Genomic DNA, 24853 nt, shown 5'->3' on the forward strand with positions numbered 1-24853 from the left:
ACACAGAAGTTCTTTATGCTGGGGACAAATGTTTTGTGAAAAAATTTGCTTAAGCCTATTTTATACTTGGTAAGGGCAGTTGTTGCTAAATTCAGGCAGAAAAGTTAATAAAGAAATTCAAGGAGCTGCAGCCCTCTGAAGTGCCCTACTGACTAGTCTTGATCAGAATAAAATCTCAATTCTGAAATGGGTCATAGCTTCACCTACAAGAAAATGGGTAGATGTATCAATTTTTGCTGAGGGCAAACATCTTTATAACCATCATATTCTTGTTCCCGATTCAGCTCTTTCCCACTGTAAAATTGCCATGGAAGATTTTTTTGTTGTTGCTGTTTGGTTTTTTGGGGTTTTTTTTTGATAAAGAGTAATACCAGATTGCTGCCTGATACACTATGTGTGTGTGTAATATGAATTTAGCAAAAAGACGTAGCCTTGGGTGGAGTGGAAGAGAGAAATGAAAACTTAATCCAAGCTACATGCTGTGTTTGGAATTTTTATTATGGCTCATAAAAATAGTGAACTTTTGTATTACATTGTCACAAAATTCATTAGGGTAGTTTATGTGCACTAATTGGTGAGCGTAAATTAAATATGTGTAGGTGATCTGGACGTCACAAAATAGGCAAGATTACTGTTGAAAACCAAACCAGAATAAACAGAGGTATAAAGAATTAGAAATCTACATGATGCCTAACTGTTTTTCACATAACTTTAGTAAGTGGATGATAGAATGGAGGCTTTTTTCTGAATGGAATTGTATTTAACTATCTTATATTATACATTAATATATTTTCAAGCAGTCATTTTAATAAATAAAAATACAGTAGTTGTTAGTATGAAAGCCCATACAAGTATACAAAGAAGATTGTACTATATACAAAAGATTTTATTTTTTTTAATCTCTGGGTTCAGTTGACATTTAGTGATATAGAGGACGGTAGCAGTTTTTCAGATCAGCTAAGACACAGAAGACCCATACAGTACATGCAATTTATCTGCATTGCTGTAAAATAACAGTAGGACTCCCAGTTTATTTATAGTTTATACTTTGGTTTTGCTCTTGTTTATTCATTGTTTTTAAATAAATAATGGCCTTTCAAGTACATAAGAGGAAACTGGTGGGTTTGTTTATATGAGGGGGGTAGGGGTCTAATTTTTTTAGCAATGCTTTACTTCTACATATTACTGGCTTGTGAAACTTGCAATCCCAATGCATCCTCAGGATGTTTGTGCTGATATTTTACTCTTAAAACCTTTTTTCTTCAGTAAATTTTCAGTACTGTAAAACTGTTGTCTATTTCCAATTGAAGTATCATGAAACACCTCCGAAGCAAACTAAAGCTGGAAACCCTATTCATCACAAAAATACAGATTTCAAAAGAAAAGTAATTTTAGATTTTTCTATTTCCATCTCTCTCCCCCACTCCCCCAAAGTGCACAATGTTTGTGGCTTTTCTTAAGAAGAAATAGTAATAAAAAAAGTGCGCTTACTAAAATCTCATGCATTTGTTACAGTGGTCAGAAAGCATGAAATGTCAATGTAAATCTCATTTCCATTTTGAATCAGTAGTATTCATACGCTAACTTGTGAGTGGGGGGCTGTGTTGCCAGTCTCATCAGCTTGCCCTAATCTTCATATAGTAGATAATACCTTCTAGTGATTAACCTCAGTTCAGAGGTCTGGTCTCCTTGTATCTGTTTGCCAGATAGGAAGTGGATCACCACTGCACTTGCTTTCTTTCCATCAAATACACAGTTTTTCCAAAAGTTTCTTCTATTTCTTCTCAGCTGTTCATTGTCAACCTTTACTCATTGAATACTAAGTCTTAAAGGCAGAATACAAGATCAAAATAAACTTGTTTTGATATTCTATATTCAGCAGTAGGGTTGCTGACATAGGGTGGTATAAAAAGATATCTGTTTAAAAAAAATAATAAATATCTGTTTGACCTTTGTCTACTGATTCTTGAGCTTTCTTTAAATTTGAAAACCATATAAGATTTCTAGGAATTCAGCTTAATACCAGCAACACATGGGAGGGTTGGAAATCTACTGCTCAGTCTTGTCACTGACAACTGCTGGAGTAGAAACTTCATCTTTTACATGTATAGACTGTGCTGTACATGCTGGAAAGATATTTCTGCGATGCATTCCCTCCTGTGCATAACTGTTCATTATTTATTTTATTTTTTATATATTATTTATTTTAGGAAAACGCTTGTTCTCTAACAGGCATTTGCAGTCGAAGGTGGTGGTGGTACTTATATTTGTATAATACATTTCAATCGTGACAGTAAGGGAGACCTGAACTTTTCTATTTACCACATCAGAGGTAAACTACATTGAGTGATATGGGCAAATACCAAGTTTTCTGCAGTTTTAAACTAAGGAGATTATTGCATAAATTATGTCAGGCAACAATAAAGTTGTCTGAAGCTTGGCCAATAATACGAACTTGGAGAACGTTTTTTGATTGTTGAGTTGTGTGAATTGTAATGCCAGTTAAATGACTATAGAAAATTAAATCTTTGTGTCATGCTTTGGACTGGGCTGACCACTGAACGAATGACAGATGCTCTCTTTAAATACCAGTGTGATAGTGTCAATTTTTCTGCAAAACATAGTGAAAAAACTTCCCAGATGTCATTTAGTTCTTACTTAGTAAGGATGCATCTAATGAGAAATGCTGAAAATGAAGTCGCCTCTTTTCTTTCAGATCTAAGTTGTGTGTGTGTGTGTATATATATATACACACGTGTATATGTATGTATATACATACATATATGTGTGTGTGTATGTATATAAGATCCCTTAAACAGGGAGAAAAATATATGAAATAGTATTTATTTTGGGGTTAGAAGACATTTTTGGTTTATTCTCGTATTCTCTTAAAAACAATTTGAATGCCTTCAGAGATGCAGCACCTTGAAGTAAGCAGAGCAGAAATTTTCCTAGGATGCATTGAGGGCTGTGCCTGTAGCTCTTCTTTGGATGGACGTGGGCTGAATTTAGAACCCCCCCAAGGGCTTAAGGATTTTCAGAGAAATTTAAAAACTCTCAGGCCCCAAAAAGTGAAGTTGCTGTTTGTGCGAGCTAGCTAAAACATTGAGGAACTTACCAACTCCATTAAGAGGCAGTACTTTACCCCATTCAGAAAAGACATCTCTTGACCGAGACAGACAAATTAGGTCATGCACAGCTTTGTAACAACAGGCTCTAAACACTGTTCTGCACAGAAGTGTGGTTTTAATACATGTAGCAGGTAGAAAGAGAGTAGTGCGATGGTTGGCGTACAGCTCTAGTCCAAGTGCTAGCCCCTCTCACCAGAGGATCCTTGCATTGGGAGTTGCGGGTGTAGGTCTCTCTTCCCTTTCGGGTGACTTTCCTAGAGGACAGCGCAGAGAAGTGCTGGAACTTCAGAGGAGCATCACAATGATACAGATCAGCAAGAGGCAAATTAAAATCAGGCAGAAATTCACAAAGAGCTCTTGGAGCCTTTGGCGTGCTTGTGGGTTGACCTCAATAGTTGAGGCTCTCCTCAGAGCAGAGCGGGTTATGTATTGGACCTTCTCCATGGCAACGAGAAAGCAGAGGGCACAAATCAGAGGTTTTAGGAGTGCAGGAAAGAAGAAGAGTTGTCAGGAACAGTGCAAAGTGCCTATTATCTTCTCTTTTTGTTTTAGACAGCCTTTGTGGAGCTGGGAAAGCAGGAAAGTGAAGAGTTAGAAATGCCGAAGTAATGAGTTTTGATGAGTGCAAATGAAGATTGTTTTAAGGTTCTAAAAAGCCTGAAGTAAATAAGTTGCTTTTACTTTAAAACAGGATTTGTGCTGTATTGTGCTTTTCCTCCTGAAGGCTACTGAGTACCTGTTTTGTAGCAGTGGTGAGGAATTGTGGATATGTGGGATTTATTCAGGTCATTGTTTTAGATCCTAATCTCTCTATCCTTCACAGTTGGTGGAAAGGCCATGAATGATTTCCCTCTCACCCCTGCTTTAATTGTTCAAGCACACATGAAAGCCTGATGATATGGCTCGAGTCACAGACCTTTCAGCCAGGAGATCTGGAGATTACTGCTGGCTGTTAGTGACCCAGGCAGATAACCTGATTTAGTAGTACCTTATTTTGGAAGGGAGGAAAAGAAATCTTGTTGGAGCATTTCTATTCCAAGTAAAAATACTTTAAAGTGCGTAATTAAAAGCTGTGCATCACTGCTATAGAGGATTTTAGTAGTCAACAGACAAAACTGAAAAAGGAATAAAACTTTTTATGTATACATGTGGGACCATGTGTTATAAAATGTAGGTGCGAAGACAGAGGACTGCTATGAGGAACAAAATAAACCATGTATGTGACTCCCTCTCTAAAGTGAGTATGTTATTTCAAGTATATTTTCCCTGTCTTTATTGTCAGATGGAAGCACAGGGTGACAATTGTCTTAAAGCTCCCAATAAGTAGTTGTGGTGTAAAACCCTTCTGTATGAACCTTCCACGGGAAGAGGCTGGCTTTGATGGATGCTTGCTTAGCGCATAGTGAGGGGGATTCTGTAGGTGTTGCTGCAATGTGAAAAATTGGTTTTCAAGATGATGATGATATATACATCTCTCAAACTTTTCTCCTAAAGCTGCATTTGCCAGTAAATGTTTTATGAATGTGTGTCTCATGATATCTTTGACAGAAGGCCTTTCCTTATCATCTCTTTGCCTTTTTTTTTTCCCAAGAAATTAAATTCTTGTCTACTCGTATATGCCACATAAAGGAAAACCATTGCTTCGATATCTACTACCTAAATTATATGATGATCGCAGCTGAATCAGAGATATTTTGTTGTCCATGAATTTGCCTTTAGATGGGTTAAAATGGAGATCCTCGAAATGAAACAGAAGTGTCTTTCAGACTCTTCTTTTTTAGTCCCTCCATGTGGGGCTGTAGATTCAAATAGTGCTGTATGAGCAGAATACATGTGCTTTCAGTGGCCGTGTTGGTATTCAAAAAGAGACTTTTAAAAGAAACCAGATTACACATGGATATTTTAATGCCTTTAGGTGATTCCATGTGCTGACATCTCCTCCGAAAACCGAATTTCAGATTTTGTTATGATGTTTTTAGCTATAGTTGATCTTAACTTTATTGCGAACAAAACACACACCAGGAATTTACTTTCATAGCGACCGTAATTTTTCAGCTTTGTTTGACTTTATGCTGTACCTGTTTTTATCTATTTAAGCAGTTAAAGTGCTTGCCAAGTATATTCTGCTTAGCTCTTTGCTGGTTGCTGTCTGTCCCAAGTGCAGTAAAAGCAAGACACCACAGGAATTCTCAAGTGCTTGGCTGATGGCACGTTCGTTCTCCCAGCCCAGTATGGGCCGGGGTGCATTAGGCTGTTTATCCTCTTGTAGGCAGTAGGTGAGCCACTGACAGATTTACACTAGTACAGAGAAGCCTGTGTAACTAGTGTGTGTGATGGACACTGCCCAGAGAACAGTATTTCCTGAGAATGACTTCATCACCACTCCCTATGTCTATCTGTAATGCAGGGTGCCTGCAACCGGTGGGCTTTGGGTTGTGCAGCAACAGATTTGTCTTCTTCCTGGCTGCCTAGGAGGGCTGGGGCAGCACGAGTTTTTACCTGTGTAGGTGCACAATAATTCCATTGTGTGTACAGCATTAGATCTACCGCACGTACGTGAGCAGCTGCACTGCTGTGCTGCTGCATAGCTTTCAATTGCATGGCTTGAGGGGCAGGACCTGGGGCTCTGAAGTGCTTCTGAAAAAGGCAACATTAGCTGGTTGGGCATCTTAAATGCAAGGTCAGCACAGGTGAGGAGGGATGGTGAGATCTCTTGGGAAGGGAAAAAAAAATAATATTCTTCCCTTTGAAATGGATGAGGGATGTTTCTGAGGGAGAAGGCAGTAGGTCAGAAGGCTCAGTCGAGCCTGTCACACTGTCGTTAGCTGTTTGAACATACATTACCAGGCAGCCGATAAGAACGGATACTTTAACAAGGAAGATAGTGTAAGTTAAAATGTATAACTTGTATGGCTAGAAAATGATGTAGAGAAGGGATCAGGAAAGGTCAAAATAGAGTAACCTGGTTTTCTTGATTTAAAAGCTCATACAGAATTGGAAATTTTAAAAACACTTACACATTGTTTTATCTACTAAGCCTGTCTGTGCAAGAACCTTATAAGCAAAGGAAGCAAATCCTGTGTCTGTATTTCAACAAGTTTTTCTTTACAAGTGCATGACTTCAACTAATGAACACATACCTTGCTTGTTAATCCTCCATGGCGCTGTCACCCACCTAAAGTGTGCACAAAGAGAAACAGGATTCAGTGACACAGCTGCGTATGGGTGGCTGGCAAGGTCAAAATGGACAGCCTGAAAAATAATTACACTGAAGTGAGGGCTGATCATTGCCACAAATAGTAGCTGTTCTCTGCTGTTTAGACCCCTGACTGTGTTTTAGGTCAGTATTAAGAAGTATTATGCATGCACACACCACTTCTTGAAAGGGAAGTGCAACAAAAGGGCAAGGTATAGTTGATTATTTTTTAAAAAACCAGTGTTGCACTCATGTGTGACAAGACCAAGTATTGCACAAGAGAAGCTGCTGGCTGCATTGCTTTAGTCGTGTGTTCAATCCAGTGCTGTTCATGGCTGTGAAAGGCTTGTCTTAAGCACAGCGCGGGTCCGCAGGAAGCGTTCACGTGGGTGACCCATACGTTAGTTACTGTATAGGGGGTCCCTTATACCTGGTGCCCTAAAATGAGTTTCCGATCACAATTATTGCTTCTTTCTCCACTGACATATGACAGTTGCCCTGATTTGTGTTAGGTTATTTTTATCTTTGTTCCTGGGTGTCCTTCACAATGAGAGGAGGTGTGTGACCAAAGTGAAAACTGTGGGCCACGCTCGTTCCTGGTGCAACTGCATTGACTCCATTGAAGTCACACGGGATAAATTTGGCTCCTTTGGAAATGCCACAGCAATTTTAGACACAGCCTGTTTCCTGTCATATGTTTACTAAATGCAGCAGTGATATCAGTGGAATAGAAGAGGTTTGACATAGTTGATTTGTTGCTCTCCCATACAACCAAGTGAAGCCCTGAAAAGGCATTGTTAAAAAGTAATATTGCATAACAGTCTATTGCACAGATTTTTATGAGATGCCCCCAAAACCTAGTAATTCATTTTCATCCATTGAAAAGAAATGTCTTAATAACCATAAGCACAGTGATGCAAAGAGTACCATCAAGTTATGTGATCCTTGGTCTAGTATGTGTTTAGAACTGTTACCAAAAATGACCTGGCCTAAGAAATTCCTGTAGCTATTTGTGTGAGCACTGTGACACTCCTGGGCAGGAAGAGGCATTCTCTGCATGTTCAGAGGAGGTAAGTGTAAAGATTTGTGCGTGTAGTGTCAAAGCAAAAAAGAACCCTGCGTGCAGGACTAAACGCTGTGAGTTAAATTGAACCTGGAGCTCTTTGTTGCCATTGTCTGTGGATTCTGTGGCCCCCATAGGAGAAGACATTGCAGATTTCTAAAGCTGTGCCCTGAGCACAGCAGCTGCAATTGATATGTAGGCATGCTTGGCTGTCTTGTGTTAATGTATATATCTTATTCCAAGTTGCATTGCTTTTTTTTGAACCCTGCTGTAAAATACCTCCTTATTGGCAGTGTGGAGTCACAGCAGTTGAGACCTCCGAGTCTGAAAATCCTCCTTTTTCATATGAGGAAGATGAGGGGTGAGAAGGGAGCGAAGAAGGAAGCAGTCTGAATTAACTCTAGAAACCTCTAGAGGGTCTCACTGCTGCCAATGTAGTTCAGTAAGTAAAAGTTTCCAACGATGAAACCAAACTTGCTTACAGATTTTCAAGCATAGAAGTGATTTATGAAGGTATGTCATAATTTTTAATTTTTGTTCTTTTTTAAAACAAAGACTTACTAGGAGTTACTCCAGCAGCTGGATTTTGTGTCTACCTGTGCTGGGGGTGCAGAATTCTGTTGCTTATTCTGATTTTAGGCTGTGAGTTGCACTAGGTAGTTGTATCAGTGAAGAAGGGTATTACGGGTATTAGCCAAGTGCAGGAGAGGACAGATTGAGGGAGGAAAGTAGAAAAAGAAAATGAACAGAGGAAGAGAAGGGGGAGTGTGGAAAAAGAGCAAGGAATTGTGCAAGGGGAAAGAGAAAACTGCAGCTGGAATACATTGTCATGCAAGAGAGCTAGAGACTGACTTGTGGCATATAATGTCTTTTTTCAGTCACATGCAGAAGACATTTCCTTCGGATGGGGGAAGAAGCAACATATCAGTTCTCAGAGTAAGAAACGCTGGTAACAGGAAAAGCAAACTCTTTTTATCCTGTTTTTTACTGAAGTGTTAATATTTTTCATGTGTTTGAGAGAGGATAGGGGAAGGTTCACACTTTAATTTAGATTCTTTTTTTCCTCCCTCTCTTATTAACTCATTCCTCTTACGGTCTTCCTTTTGATTAGCTTTGATGTTCTCAGTGTTTTAGAAGCAAGATGGCCAGTAAGAGCCTTTACCTGGATTTCAAATCTATGAGAATGTGACAGGTGTAGATGCAAAGAAATTAACACTGATGAATAGTTAAACACGCCCGATTTGGCATTTTGTTCCTTGGAAGTTATCCATGTACCTTGTGAGTAACTGGGACTTCAATCTGTGTGTTGGCCCATTAGAGTAGCCTGGGAGCTCATGCTTTGGGCAAGTTTGGAACTCTGGAGCATGCAGTGGGGCCTGGGGCAGGTGCTTCAGCCTCTGTCCTCATATTTTCCCCTTATCAAAACAAGGCATATAATAACCGTGTACTTTCTCCCATCTGTTGGTATGATTGGCCTTTTATGTAGTAACTTTATTTTAGGAAATTCACTTCTTCCTCCAGTGCATGCACTGAGTACCTAACACCTTGTAGTTTCAAGTGGGGTTTTAGGTTCTGGTGGTTCATATGACACTGCTTATTAATAGGAAATGGGGTAAGTTCAATTTGAACTCAAGTAAAAATTGAAATACATCTGGTATATATAAAAGGTAGGAGTAGAAGGGGATGTTGCAAGTTATGTTTTTAAGCTTTTTAGCAGCTCAGGGCACAATGATATGGCATTCTTTAAGAATATAGGAGATATATTCAGCTTCTGAGAAGTAACTTGATGCCAGGAAAGTCCTCTTAAGCCACGTATCAATCTCTAGAAAGCAAAAGCAATCTTCCAGTTCTAACGTGTTTTGTAGTCTAGGGAACATAATATTACTTTCTTGTGGGATTTTTTTTGTTTCTCCAGTTGGGGTACTTTTCTGTTCCTAAATCAAATTATTCTTAAAGCAAATGTAAAGCTGCTCTTGTAACTGTGTAGGTGTATCCCGTATGTTTTTGTTTGCTGATAGTCTGAAAAAAATCAGTGAAAATCACCTTTATGCAAACTGATTACAAACAAAGTGAGTTTCATATTGTACAATGAAGACACTGTATTCCTAACTTCTTCAGAGGATGAGAAATAAATACAACTTTTTCAAACAGAAGTATGGTATATACATAAATCTGAATCTCTCTAAATACAAATAGCGTAGTTGTCTTGACAAATGGGTGGTAAAAAAAGAAGCAGAAAATTGTTATTTGCTGTAAATTAAATGCAGTCTTTCGCATCTGTAACATTTATCACCTGCTGTGTAGTACATGCTTCTGTCATGGGTGTTGGCTGTTGTTACTCGGGGTTTGGATGTCTGTGACATGGGATGTTATCGGTGTGAAATTTTTAGGTTTAACTTAACAGCTGAACCACACTGTCATCTACTTGCAATCACCTAACTCTGTGACGGGATAGAATTAAGATGAACAGACGTCCAACCTGCTGTAGCTATGGATGCGTTCCAGTAAAGAGCTGCCTCCAGAAGTTAAGTTTCTATGTGTATGTTCAATTTATGTGTGTATGTGCATAAACTCTGTATGTTTAAAGGTACATGTATGCAGTGTATGTGTTAGGAGAGAAAGATTTTCTGTGTGGTAAAATAAACCCAAACTCCCGTCTTCACTTGAAACTACATTTTATATTTCTTTAGCCTTGGAAAAAAATAAAAATCTGTCTCAGAATCTTCTTGCTCGTTGTAGGCATTGGTTTGAAGGCACTGGGAGATCCTGAGTGCTGCTTCTGCCTACTGGGAACAGCGTTTAGAGAACTTCTTAACAGGTTGTTTGCCTTAGGAGTAACAGGGCGTCCAGACACTTCCACTACTTGTCTATTCCAGAGTGGCACAAGGCTGCTGAGCACAAAACTGAGCATATATTTTCATCTGATGCATACCAGTCAGTAATAGGAAAAGGAATTAGGTGTGTCTGTTCTGTAACAGGGAAAACATGCCTCACAAAATTAAGGTCTGTATTGTCTGTCTGTTCTAAAACCAGAACCTTAAGTAGATATAAGTAGTAAGGTGTGAATCGGTGGAAGAGGAGAATGTGTATGTAAGAAGGAGAAATTCCTCAGACCTACATATTCATGAATCATAGTAATTTTAAAAATATTCGTATGTCTAAATATTAAAATAGTAAAATGTCCTTTATGTGACATGTTTCTGTTTAAGATGCACTCTTTTTTTGTTTGCAGTGATTTTTAAAGCTGAGGTTGTGTTTTGTTTCACAGTGTGTATGCACTTCCCTTAGTTGGAAATAAATTGATTACTTTCTGCATTCAAAATTCAGTTAGTGATGTTACAAATCCTAGCTAAATTATTTATCTGTTATTAGAAGCGTTCTAGGACAAGTTTGGCAGTTGCAGTGACTGGCTAGAGAAAATAAACCCTTAAAGGAATTCACAGCAAAAATACTATATGAATTCTGTAGCCTGAGGTGCAGTTTGAGTAACATAATTTCAGTTCTAATACTTCTATAAACCACTTAAGTTTTTAATTAAAGATACTTTTTCATCGTAGAGCAAAAAAAAAGGTTTGCTCTCTCACTGTGTTAGATCAGAAAAATGCTTTTCTGAGTTAAATGGTGAAAGAGCTTTACTTTTGCTGGGCTGTGGATAGGCAGCTTTGGGGAAACAACAGTGTCTACAAAACTTAAAGTTAATTACTCTCTTTGGATTTTGTATTAAAAAAAACAAAAACCAAATACTAAATTTGAAAGGAGAGACAAAGGTCTGAGGAAAATGATGAAAGCTTCTCACCTTCTGGTGTAATGCTACCTGTATAAATCATCCTACCCAAGGACAACTGGTGTCCCACCAGTGTGTAGAAAAATCTCAGTTGCCTTTATTGTCCCTAAAGTACATCCCCCCCAGCATTATATTTTTGACACAGAGCTGTAATGCCTACATTTCCATATTTTTTTATAAACAATAATAACCAGCTGTTAATTTGAGTAGAGGAGTTTTTGTAGAAAACTACCCCTGGAGTGCTTTGCTGTAAGAATTAAAAGCGTAAAAGAAGAGAGGTCCCTTACCTCTGGTGTGACTGTTAGTGAAGCAGAGAGGAGCCTGCTCGGGGCTGTGGGAAGTGTCTGTAGATCTCTGGCAACTTGTCCGAGTCTGTGACCGAGTTGTGGGAACAATTGAAGTAGGTTGAGGGGAAAAAATAACAAAAGTTTCAGAGGCAGGACTCCCGGTGTCATTCAGCAGCTCACAAATTGTGATTGGTCCCATTTCTGCCTTCTGACACAGGCAGTTGCTCCTCTAAACTTGTTCACAGCAGTAATATATTAAACATGGGCAACATCTTTCCTCTGGTGAAGGGAACTGTGTGCCAGGGAGACCACCTGCGCAGCCACAGCATGGAGGAATCTGGGAAGCAGCTCTCTTCAGTGGGGTGGGAAGGGAGCTGCTTGCTTACACCCTGACTTTTCGTAAACAAGAACTTAAATGGGAATTTGTTCAGGGATCTGCTTTTTGGATGTGTTACTGTTGCTACAGCTATGTTTATTCATCATAAAAAACCTAAGTCTCTTGTGGGGGCGATCACATTTCACATGAGCTTTAGACTTGGAATGATTTTCTTTTGTACAGGCGATTTCTTAAACTACACTTTCAGCATGTATAGTTTTGAAAATTCTGTTACACTGTAAACCGAATACCCGCTGTGTATGGTGTGTGCTGGCCAATATCATCTTTCTTCTGACAATGCTTGAACTGAAGTAATTTTTCCGTATTTCAAGCCTGTACCAACCTTTCAAGTTAATTTATGGGGTAGAGGAATTATTTTTTTCCCAAGTAAAACCCAACATATATAAGTTAATCTTTGATATTTATCATTCCTATATACTTTGAAGTATTTATCTTTCCTTTAAAAAACACGCACACCCTTTTTCTCCCCCTCCCTCTTTTTGTGGCTGGAAACTATCCAAGTGATTTTTGAGGACCCCTTCTGGGTGTTTGGGTGGGAGTAGCACCTGGATGCTGCTTTGCAGGTTATCTTACGTGTATCATCCTGTGTTGGGAAATGACAACTGAGACCACAGTGCTTATATGGAGTAGGTTTTGTGCATCCGGGAAGTGGAGGATTTACTGGATGTGAAAGGACTGAACTGTTGAGCGTGTGAGCATCCAGCATCAGGCTTCCTACGTGGATGCTCCTGACACACGTGCCTTTGCCCAATTTGGAAATTGTAGGCAAAAATGCAGAAGCTCAGCCTAACTCTGAACACTTAGAGATGCAGTTCTGACAGCAATTTTTTAGCATAGATTAGTGCTTGGCTTTGAGCAGGAAACCAGACATGGTGGGGGGGTTTGTTTAGTTTGGTTTTTTCATCCCCTATAAGCCCTGCTGTGACACATGCTGCAAACAAAAAAAAAATACCTTGGAGGTGATGTGCCACCTTGTTTCAAACTGAGCTCTGTTGTTATTTTTGTAAATAAGGTTTAGATCTCCTGCAAAGTTGGTTATAACGTAGTTGAAGTTAGAAACTCAGTTCTAATATAATAAATCTACCCGCTTTGTGTTATCCTTTAATATCAAACCCAGGAAATTTAGGGTCACATACATCAGTTAAAGCTAATTGAATATCTCCACAGTGAGGAGTGATAGTTCTTTACCAGTGCAAAGGGTTTCATAATTTACTTACAATGGCATTATTAACATTATAAATCTATTGCAGTCAAGCAAACTGTGTTTGGCCTTTTTATGAGGGAAGTTTCATGGTTTTATTACATGTTGTCATCCAGCAAAAGTACTGCTGTCATTGCATTGCTTGCTTTTTGTAAGATGTAATGTGGAACTTTTACTATTGAAATTCACCTCTGTACCTTGTTATTAAAATCCCACACCCAGCACCTCAGCTGTTGTGATGCGAGTTCCTCCCTTTTACCAAGTCACTGCAAAATGCTCGTGTTATTTAGTTACTCTGCCCCAAATTCTCTGCTTTTATTGTTAGTGAATTGGATCTAAAAATCATTTAGGAGCTTTTCAGAAACGAGATGTCTTAAAAGAATGCTGATTTTGTTTGTGAGCTACTGACGCAGTCATAACTTAGTTGTGTGTTTAATGAATGATACTTAAATAAGCAAGGCATTAATAAAAACAGTGGTATCTCATCAGAAATATAATGCATGCTTTCTACGTATGTCTAACTCAAGAAATTTTAAGCTGGAAAATCTATTTATTAAATAGCAATGCTGTCCACAAAATCAGACCATGTGGATGTTGTTTTATTAATGCTGTTTCTCTGACAACAAGCTTGTTTGGGTACCCTCTCTTGAGAACATTTTTCTAGTTCAGTTTAGTATCACTCCCTTGTGTAATCACAGGGATTTTGGTGGGATTCTGAGGCAGATGCCCAAGTGCTGCTTGTGGGACATGTCAGTCTGACAAGTACAGGCAGTATATATGGGTGTATCGTTGTACTGTTTGATTTGCCCCTGGGTGAACGGGTCCAGACACCCATGGATATCAGAAAGGAAAAGCTTTAAAAAAGGAATCTGTGTTGGAGGTTCTGGTCTGCTTTATTTTGTTCTGGGGAACAAAAATGTGCAGCTGTTGCTTGCTTGACCTTAAATGGAGATGATCTGGGCTTTCTCCAGTGGGATTAGAAATCTGCCACCAGAGCATGTTTCTTCTCATAAATTTATTTAGAGATCCGGTTGATGTTTGGGATAATGTCCAAAAAGAGACATGTTATACTTCAATGTACCAGCTCCTTTGTTTGAATAATAAAAAGACTTTTACTCACATTGACAATGATTTCCTGGACTATTTTTGCCTTTCATGTGCTGGCCACCTGTAAAATCTGTGTAAAGAGTTTGAAATGTCAGTATCTGCTCTGTTAATAATCCACGACTCGGCATAGAAATGAACCGCTCTCCAAGCCCAATTATTTATAATATACAAGTAAAGAAATTCAGGAGTACGTCTGAGTACTCAGGTTAGTGCATTATTTCAAGGTGCTGCTGCAGTTTTCTTTCATACTGCCAGTTTGCCTCTCTGATACCTCACTGCTAAGGTTCTTGCGTTGCACATGTTTGGTTTAAAAGTGACTAAAAACGAGGAGAAGGGAGAAGTGGATGCTCCCACGGATGTGCACTGGTTTGTGTGTGTAGGTGGAACAGAATAGCTTTGGTATCGAAGCTGAACACTAAAATGAGGTCTTTCCTTTTAGTAACCATTTTTTTCTGGCCTGATTCTGATATATCCTGCAACACGTGTAATTGCTTGTAGCCATCCAGGTATCAGCAAATGTGGCTTACGAGACACTTTTTGCTGATCTGTGCTAAGGGAAAGGACCCAGCTAATGTATCCTTCAATTACAGTTGTACTGCAGGTCTAGCATAACCTAAAGGGAGATGGGAGTTTTTTCCTTACTCCTAAAAATACAGGAAAAGCAATATTTTCAGCTGGTGTGAACAACATTCCAGATTTACACCAGGTAAGGAGATAGCCTAATCAAATTGGGGACAGTAAGTTTTTTTTAAGACTTTGAGGTTTTTTGTTTGATTTTGATACATTTATGACCCACGTGTTTGTATATTTTACTTCATGCCTCCTTGAACGCTTATCTGGACTTCAGCGATTCTCCCTCACATCTGGAATCTCAATGTTTTTTGGATCTATGTGAACAAAGTTGCATTTCGGAGGCTGCAGGTTTTCCTGCTTTTATAGTCAGACTCACAGTCTCTGTTTAGCGTTGTAGGAGGCAGCTCTGCTGAGAAATTTAGGCTTTGTGTCGTGTTACTCTCCCCTGGGACAAGAAATATTTACTTTTCCTAAGCATTGGACAGTCATTAAATTAGTTTGATCTTCACATTTTGTTCTTAATTATAAACAAGGTGAACTTTCTTTTTGAAGCTGTAACTTGTGAAGCGTACCATTGCAAAGTGATTTAAAAAAACATACAAAATAAATTAATAGAAAACTATACAACTTGGGCTGAAATATTTCTCATTTTGGGAATGCTGAAGGCTCTGGCAGGACTAGTCATCTGATTTGTTACTAACCAAAGACGTTTTTGGAAAGGTCAGCTTGAATGTTTTTATTTCAGTCGCTGTTACTGGCATGAACTTTTAACCATTAAAGTAGATCACAGGGCTCAGAAGTGTAACGCCTGTTTATTGTCTTCAATGCTTTGACCCAATGTTAGGAGAGAAGTAGGGGAACTGAAATTTTGCCTGGCTCTTGCTCTGAAAATCCAGTGTCCTTCCTCTTCCATACCCCCATAGGGAGCACTGATTTCACTTGGAGGCAACACAGTTAGCACAGGCTTGACTCATGTAGCTTTTTAATTTTGCAATAAAATATTGACAGCACAAAAAGCCATGCTCTTTCAAATACCTGGGTTGCTTTCTTATCAGTGAAGTGTACTTTTTTTACTAGATTAAGGTCAAATAATTGAATAGTAGCAATTATTTGCAGTGATGCAAAGTGTCTTCAAAATAGCAACGTGATACAGAATAGGAAGTTTGGAAGTTTGGTGATCTTCATTCCAGTGGAAGGTTTTTTTATTTCTATAAAATGCCTGGGAGGACTGTGTTTAGGTGTTTACTGGTGTCCTCAATTGGTTAAGCTGAACAATGTGCTTTAGGTGGTGTGCTGAGATCCTTATACCTAAGAAACTGTGCTGAGTGTCTTTGAGATAAACTGTTCTAGGAAGCACAGAGATTAGTTGTGTTATTTGACATGTTATGAGTGATGGATGAACGGCGGGACAAAGGCATATGAAGGAGAGATAAAGTTGGAAGACCACGTTCCAGTTGCCAAGTGGTGGTGCTGGATTATCTCTGCTTAAACAGTAACTGCAGAATGGAGGAGAAAAGATTGGGGTTTAGATTTAGCTGCTGCCTATCTTCAGCTGAAGGTTGTTCTAACAGAAATGCATAAACATTGCCCAAACGTTGAAGGCATTGGCAGCATTTGGATTCTCCTGTGCAGAGTGACTACCTTCTTGTAATGTGGAGCTGGAGCTTGTAGACCAGTGGCTTCAGCATCTTGCTGTGATGTTCTTGCTGGGAGCTTCATTCAGATCACCATGGAGATCATGCAGATCAGACTTTTAAAGGGTCTTCAGACTAAGTTTTAGTTGGTCCTACTTTGACATGTACATATGGGAAAGGTGAACCAGAAGCATGTTTCTTTCTCTTGGTTGATGCTAAGAACAGCGTTTTTCTTTACTCATTTCTTCTGCCCATTGCCCTACCTTTTCTTTTTCATGTGGGAGGAGTGGGGAGGTGGGGGGAGTGGAGTGGCTATAAATAAGACTAGCACAATTCCCATGGTGAATGTCAGCTATTTATCACTTCCTTTCCTTATTACATGCAATTCATAAGTAAAACATGAAGGGGTTTTTTTTTTTTTATTTACTTCATAAAAAATCACTGAGGTTTATTTAAATAGCAGAATGTCTTTTCCCTCTTCAGAAATGAAGTGCTGTTTCCCAATTACATATACAGGAAAAAAATCCTTTATGTTAAAAATAAAATTATGTTTCACTCCTAGCACCCCAGAAAATTAAGATCCCAAACTTTGGGTTGGTTTTTGGTTTTGCTTATTGTTGGTTTCTTTCTGTTGTAGAATGTGCCAAAATAGAAACATTGCTCTACTCCACTTCTTTTTTTTGTGGCCTCTAGTGAAAATTAATTGGTCCCATGGTTTTGAAATACAGTCCTTTGCATCCATTGGTTATATGAGTATTTGGTATAAAAATAGTATTGACATCTCAGAATTAGAAAATGAAAACAAAGGCAGTTAATTCTGAAACATGAACTTTGCCGCTTTCTAGATGAGCCTCCTTTTTCTGTGTTAAAATACTGTCCTAATTCATGTTATATTGGATTAGTACTAGTTTTAAGATACTAAATATATGGGCGGGGGGGTGGGGTGGTGTCGTTCTTGCAATAAACAGCAGAACTTACATTAAATTTTAAACTCTTCAAACTGCAATAACTCCTGTGTAGATTAAGAAGTATACAGATTAAAGATATACTGTTATACTTGATTAGTTTAATGTTTTAGCTGCCACTGTGAACAGAGTATGAGCATGCTTGATGAGGGGAAGGGAAAGGAAAAAAGGGGCATTTCAGTGTAAAAAGCGTCTTTGAATATGCTTATAGGGTTTATATAGCTGAAAAACACACCAGCTTGAATATTCAATATGACTTTTTCAGTGTATAGAACTACAAAGGCAAAACTATAGAGGATCTTCTGAGGTCCATACACACCACCTGAACTTCCTGGTGCTTCTTTCCATCTATGAAGGATTTGGCAGATTCCCATTCATCTAAAACACCTTAGTAATGACAGCACAGAAAGCTGAATTGAGAATCAGCAAGCCTTTTGAATTTGACCAGTGGGTAGAGTATACCTTAATGGAAGTAGCAGTGGCCTGGAATTTGGAAAATGATGATTTTGAATCTAATTTGAGTTACCAGATTTGCACAGGTTTCTTTCGATATATTTTTTTCTTTTTTTTCAAAGACTCTAGGAAGGCTATTTTGAGCTTCAGTCACAGAGAAACTAGGTAGAAATGTACATACAGCTCTGAGTTAGTTGTTACTAGACAGCTTTTAGTTCTTCCCAAATGTTTGGTGTTATCGACATATTATTAGACAGTGTACTAGGAAAGGTTTGCTGCAGATGCCCCTTTTAGCTGAGTGGCTCATCAATACACTAGGAATCATTTTCCCCTCTCATTCTCTCAGTATTGGGCACAAAAGGGATTCTCCAGCTGGAGCATTAGGAGGTCTTTCTCTGTGTTTAACTTTTTCTAGCATGGTGAAAAATAGCTTCAGATCCTGTCGAACAGAATATGCAGCTTTATCTCAGTTTTGGCTCCAAGGATATTCTGGGTGGATAAGACCTTGTTTTTCTTTTTTAATACAATCAAAAACATCATTCAACGTATGTTTATTTTTCTTTAGGCAGGGATAGTCTCATTTGTGTCTGTTAAAACCAATATTTTGCTTGTAAAATGGTTTCAAAACACAGCACTAGGGAATGTGCTGTGTTTTGGTGTTCTTCGGAGAGCCTTGGACAAATTGTCCATGCTCTTGTCTCAGTTTCCTTTCTGTAGAATGAGAATTACATGACTTGTTTCTTTTTAAGATACTTTGAGACCTACAAGTGAAAAGCATTAATTGCTGATGGTGGAAATGATATTTATTTTTTAGCATGAACTTTTTTCTACTCTTTCTGCTTATATTAAGAAGGTGCTAGGGCTCCCCCCTAGTTTATCTCCTGAGGAAGGAAGACACCTTCACACACTGACACGGATGTTCAAAAGCACCCTTACATCATACTACTACTTTTGTTAGAGACAAGTGCATTTCAAGTACCCCTCATAAACTCAAGTGGGAAAGGTTCATAATCTGGATTGAAGCCAAACAGTTTAAATATCTGTCACTTATTCCACACACAGATTGTGTGACTACCTTCCCTGCTTGTGTGGTTCCCAGTTTCACAGACAGCCCAGTGTTAAACTGGCTGCACTTCTGTTTGTCAGTGACACAGACGTTTCAGGCCAGGATTTTCAAATGTCTGAATTTCGAGATTTCAGGACCTGATTTGTCAGAGGTGCAAAGCCTCTACAATTCCCTCTGAAATTTAGAAAGTCAGTCAGGTACATGGTGTCTCCATGAGAGTTAAAAAAAAAGTATTTTTTTCCCAAAATTCTGGGGCAAGAGACTGAATAATTGTTTTTTACATGATGATATGTGGCGTATGTGATGCTGTACAGGGATGGTGGTAGAATCCCTGCTCAAAGCAATGGAAATCTTTTCATGGTAGGTCCGTGTGACATCCTGGTTGGTTTGCTGGGCAAAACACAGCTAGTTCCTCCAAGGGAGAATTCCTGCAGTGGGGACAGAAAACATGAGTATGCCTCTAATATTTTCCAGCTACTGAAGTTTTTCAAGGTAGTCACGAACAAACATAAATGAGTAATGTGCTCATTTTGTGCAGAGCTTTGACATCCATAGACCTTATTATCCCTGCATGAGGCTGTTTTTGTTGAGAACTTGTTTTTTGTCTTCCAGTCTCCAGTAAGGTGGCTTTACTCAATCCCTTACTTGTGAATCCCTTATTGTGCTGTCCATAGAATATTCTTGTCTTGTTTCCTTGTCTTTTTTTAAACTGTGTTCATGGTAGTGAGAGCTGAAGAAGAAGAAAGTGGGGGTTGGGGCAAAAAGAACTCTGTGTGTGTGTTCTTTGCTTCGGCTTTATCAGCCTAAAAGGGAGTGGAAAACAGTGTATTACCTAATCATTCCCTCCCCATGTGCTGTCACTTTTAACATGTACAGAAGTTGCATCTGCAAAACTAGAAATGCAGAGGTTCCATTAATTTGGCTCGACTCCATTCTTTCTGCAAGTTCCCTGAGAGACCAGCTCTGGATTGCCATTTGTAAATAAAGTGTGCTTTTGTGAGTTTTTGTGAGTACTTGGATTTGTTGTCATATAAATATATTGAACATTTCTGCTTTACTTTTGTGGGATTTTTTTCTTTCTTTTTAACTTCAGTTAAACCTGCTGAATATTACACTCATGGCTCACATTTCTTATAAAGTCATGAAAAACTTAAACGAAATGCAGAGGAGGAGAGACCCAGTTTTCTGCTTCAGGGACCAACACCCTTCACAGAATCTAAAGATCCTCCATTTGAAAAATTGGGCCCCTTGATAAAGAATTTTCAGAGCATCAGTTTTCCCCAAATGTATGTTCCCGCTTCACGTTAAATTCAGAGGGAGTTACCTCTCTTTCAATGTTTGCATGTTTTGTTAAGGGAATCTGATGCTCTGTGATTCTTGGGTTCTTGTAAATCTTTTCCAATTAATGCACTGCAAGTATTCTTCTTTTTTATTTTTTTTTCTTCTTTTTCCCCTTTCTAATATTCACCCTAGTTGCACTCTCTTTTCATTATCCTCTTGTTACAGAAGGGCTTCTGTCCGTTTCTGTGCAAGACTGATGGCCAGCTCTGCTCATTCTTGCAGAGTTCCTGCAGGCTGGCAAAAAATAGATACCTTTTTACTTGCTTTCTAGGTCACGTTTTGCATCCGCTCTTTTTTGGCCCTGAGCAGGAGTAATAAGTATTGAATGAGCAATCAACACTGACCCTTAGTAAACTGGTACTTGTAGGTATTAGCAATGTACATTTAACGTAAAGGTTTTTATAACTCATCAGAACTTGGCTGAGGGTGCCTGAGTGCAAATGACTGAGATATTTCACTTTTAGGGGTGCTTCCATTCATGATTAATTTGCAACTCATTCTTGTCTTCCCCTTTTTTCTAATCTATTTCTGTCTGTCTTGTACAGTTCATAAAATTTTGTGGTGAATAATTTATGTCCTACATTTGTGCAGCACTTAAAACAATGGTCGTCTTGTGGGCTTTGAATAACTATAGTCACTTCTTGGTCACGCTGCTTTCCAGGCCTGAATAGGAAACAAAAAAGAAAATCAATTTAACAGTGAAGCTTTCACTAAAAGCTTCAAGAAAAGAAAAACCAAAACATTAAAGTTATTCTCCTTATAGAAGTTCCCTTTCATCTTCACAGATTTTTTTTTTTTTTGATTTAGTGAAGAACATTTGACTTTAAATGTAATGGGAAGATAAAATGAACACTTAATAAAACAAGTGCTTCTATACTTAGGAAAGACCCAATTGTTATCAGTGGAAAATTCCAGGCACTGTTGCTTTTAACGTCATATTAAGTGGCACCTAGAAGTGTTTTGTGTTCATAACATTTGCCAGAATATAAATGGAAAGGATTTCTGACAAAAATAATACTGGTGGTGCATGGAGTATAAAGGAATGTTATAACAACACATAAAAGCAAGAGAAGTGTAATTGTTCATGGGAAGATAAGCAGAAAAGGGTCTATAATCCAGCCTGCAGCTCTGGGAGTGCCAGTTTTACCCCGTAAGAACATAGTAGCTTAAGGTGGCAGAGATGAGAAAGTCAAAGGGGGTGCAGCCTCTTGGAATGGGGCTGTCCTTTACTCGTACAGTAACAACTGCATCCGTAGGGATCCTCAAAAGTCTTTTCAGAGTTCATATATTGATTTTGTAGTTTGTTGTTTAGGGCTTTTGCACAGTACCATCAAGGATGCTAGAGGGAACCAAACCTTGCCAGTTAGGTGGTGGCCAGTGTTCCCGTTCACTTCCCTTACTAATCCCCGGTTATATTGCTGTTTTCCTCAGGAACTCCAGCTGGATGCAGATCCTGAGCATGTACAGATCTTTCACACGTACAGTCTCTGACTGTAGGCTAGGGCTGCGCTGCTGGGCCTGTGCACGCTCTAGTAATTTGGGTAATCAGCACAGGCAGGGCTACTTTGAAAGATAAGAAAGTGTGGAAGGTTTTTATTTTTATTGTCTTATGCCACTTTCATGTGGAAGTTCCTTTTCTTGAACTGATTGCATATCTAAACACCAGGTCTTGGCCAGAAACTTGACAGTGCCACAGCAACTGCATGGCAGTATTTTTTTTCAGAAGCTTAGAAAATACACAGTCCACAAACTGATACTTTTGGAGGGTTTGGCACTGTCTGGAATTGAGATAATTCAGCTTGTGGTTGTGTGTTCGTACTAATCCAGCACAAAGCTGTGCCACTGCAAAACTTGATGTCTTGTACACTGCTTTTCCACTTAACGGTGTGTGCCAGTGCTGGATTTCACATGGCCTTGTACAATGAATCTGATAGGAGTCTGACCTAGATACAAATAACCTTCATGTGTGTGGATGGAGGGGGAGTGTAGGGCTAGGGCTGTCAGGAGGGAGCTGAAAGGTATGAATGTTCCAAGTGGTGAGAAGGGGCAGGAGAACAGCCCCCTCTGCCCTTTGATAGCAGCATAAATTTATGCCATGTTTAAGTGACCATGCAGTTGCTTTCAAAACCCTGTAACCATGCCATCAGTAGCAAATTTCCACTTTTTTTTTTTTTTACCCCCTCCATGGTGACTAGCATACCTGACCCTAGCATTTGTTTTCTCCCATCTCTCTTAGTATCCCAGCAACCATGTGCTTGCTATGCTTTTCTCTTAATTCGTTTGTGAGCTGTTGTGCTCAGGGATCATGTCTTCCTCTTGCTGTGGTTATCAAACCTGACCTTGCTAAAGTTCAGAAGCCTCCGCTGCAGTATAAACAACGCTGGGGAAAAAGTAAATGTACAAATAACAGTAACTCATAGGACAATCAGATTCCTCCCTGGCTTATGTGGGTCAAGTCCTTGAGGTCTCTAATAAGCATGTAATGCCTTGTGTGCGATGGGAATTTCATTTGTGAAGGAGGCTTCGGCAAACATTCTTGAAAAAAGTGTAATGGCCAGAGGGCGTGTTGCTTTTAGGAGGTGTTCTAATGCTGTTACTGTTTATTCTTTTCCTTTTTGAAAGCTTTCCACTGTCTAAAAGATACAATGATTGTGGTGTTGTCTGTAAATAGCATTAACATTCTAATTTTTTATTGGAGTAGCTTTTAAAAGGCATACAACAGATGCGATAATGCGGTTCCATCTGATCGAAGAGAGGCACGTTGCCCCTCCCCTTGCACAACAGAACAACTCGTTATCACAATTTTAAACAATTGTTGCAAAGAGGAGGGGGTTAGTGCACTAGCAAAGAGCTTCGTGTGCTTGCTTAGTAAAGCCCTGTATGACATTGCAATGCCAAACTGAACCAGTCTCGTTCTATGATGGCAAAAAACCCACAGGAAAATGGTGACGGCGGGGTTGGGCAGGAGAAATTGTCCTTTTCCTTTATTGATAGCTAATTTTGAGACTCCAAATTACCAACACTAATTTAGACTACTGCAAGCTGGGATAACAATTAGTGCATCTGTCACACTGGCTGCTTATTCTGTAGAAGTCCTTCATGTAGCATCCATGTAACATCCATGTAGTTCAGCTACAGCTGTATGTATTTTTAAGGTGAATTCTTTTTTAAATGAGTTTTCACCTTGTTTTTCAGTCTGAGGTTTTGGCCTAACATTGCGCCTCTCAGCACAATGTGGTCAGTTCTGTCCTTAGTCACATGTACTTGGTCCCAGCATAGTTTAACACTGAGAACTCCTGATGTGTCATCAAGTAAGGACTAGCTTGCCCTTTCGTTCTTAAATTTTATTCAGCATAGATCCTAAAATCTTAAAGTCTGAATCTTCTTCCATTTGTTTGTGAGATGCTTTTGCTACTTTCCCCCTTCTTTTTCGTTTGGGTTTTTTGTTTTGTTGTGTTTTTTCTTCTGATACACTTATGCCAATTTGTCATATTGCATTTTTCATTTCATCAACCGTGGTTTGTATGCACTCTCAGTCTAGGAAATGAAGTATTTGCTGGCTGATTTCATGTCTCCTCAGCCTTTGTGGTATTTAGGTCTTTACTCATATAGTACTCTTTCTAAACTTTTTAACCATTAGGATTGCATTTCTTTGGACATGTTCTACCATTTCAGTGACTTTCTGGTAGATGCCTAGAACCGAACATGTTCTTCCAGCTAGATTTATGCCAGAGCTATTTAAAGTCACTGTCTTACTCCTTCCCTCACCCCCTTTCTCAGTGCCCTGACATACCACATATAGGCAATCCAGACTTGTGTTAAGCTGATTTTCAGGCAGGTTAAATTGTGAATTCCTGTCAAGTTTATTCTCCCTGTTAGTTGTGGTGCCTCTTACACTAATTACTTTGCAGGCTGCATGTCTGTATAAAGGATATGTTCAGGAAATTTTTCCAAGCCTTTCTGATTTTTGATATTTTTTTTTCCCTTACTGCATTCTACCACTTGCTGTTGGCAATGCTAACCTCTCTATGGTACATCCGTATTTCTCAATACCTCACAACTTGATGATGTTTCAATTTTAATTTTAATTATGTTATCCTTCTCATTAAAAATTCCCCAAAGAACACCACGTGTTCCATGGCTGGAATAAGGGTGCAAAGGTTGTTCTCTCCCCCATGACTGCTGGAGATTTGTGAAAGTATAGGAAAGTGGGATAGAGCCTAGGTGTTGCTGCCAAGGATTGCGGTGATTATATTCTGCTGAGCAGGAACACTGTCTTCCCTAAATGGCAAAGATGGAGCAGAGTAGAGCAGTAAGTAGGTGGTGGTAAAATACAGACACCCCAAGTCAGGATTTCTTGAATCAGTCCATGACCTTGTTTTTATCCATCTGGGAATCTGTTATAATGCTTCTTTGTGGCTCTTCTTTCTAGCACATTTCAGCAAGGCAGAGCCTCTTTCTATAGAAATGATTCCTTGCCTTAGTTTTAAAGTGATTTAAAGTTAGGGCCCGATTCCATGATTGCAGCCTCCTCTTGCTTTTTCTGCCTGAGAGCCAGTAGTCCTGTCGTGTTTTGCTGCTGTTCCTCCCAGATTCTCTGGATTGAGAGAGCTATCGTGAGCTGAAACACTTGGCCTGATGGTAGGAGGAAATCT

The 24853-nt window shown here is 39.1% G+C and overlaps 2 protein-coding genes across 2 annotated transcripts in view; one reads left to right on the plus strand and one right to left on the minus strand.

Moving 5' to 3' along the window:
* Positions 1-24853, plus strand: part of CEP85L (centrosomal protein 85kDa-like) — a 114479-nt gene that overhangs the window by 51807 nt on the left and 37819 nt on the right. The window lies entirely within an intron of this gene.
* On the minus strand, positions 478-11658 carry PLN (phospholamban). Its single transcript, XM_014964505.1, has 3 exons — positions 11462-11658; positions 6272-6306; positions 478-3698 (listed from the first exon to the last, which is right to left on the minus strand). The coding sequence occupies exon 3, from the start codon at positions 3573-3575 to the stop codon at positions 3417-3419; it is 159 nt and encodes a 52-aa protein (XP_014819991.1). The 5' UTR covers positions 3576-3698; positions 6272-6306; positions 11462-11658; the 3' UTR covers positions 478-3416.

The sequence above is a fragment of the Calidris pugnax genome, unplaced genomic scaffold (genome assembly GCF_001431845.1).
Source record: "Calidris pugnax isolate Ruff unplaced genomic scaffold, ASM143184v1 scaffold219, whole genome shotgun sequence".
NCBI lineage: Eukaryota > Metazoa > Chordata > Aves > Charadriiformes > Scolopacidae > Calidris > Calidris pugnax.

Excerpts from the sequence above, each read along its gene's own strand:
- PLN (XM_014964505.1), bottom strand. The coding sequence starts at position 3,575 with ATGGAGAAGGTCCAATACATAACCCGCTCTGCTCTGAGGAGAGCCTCA.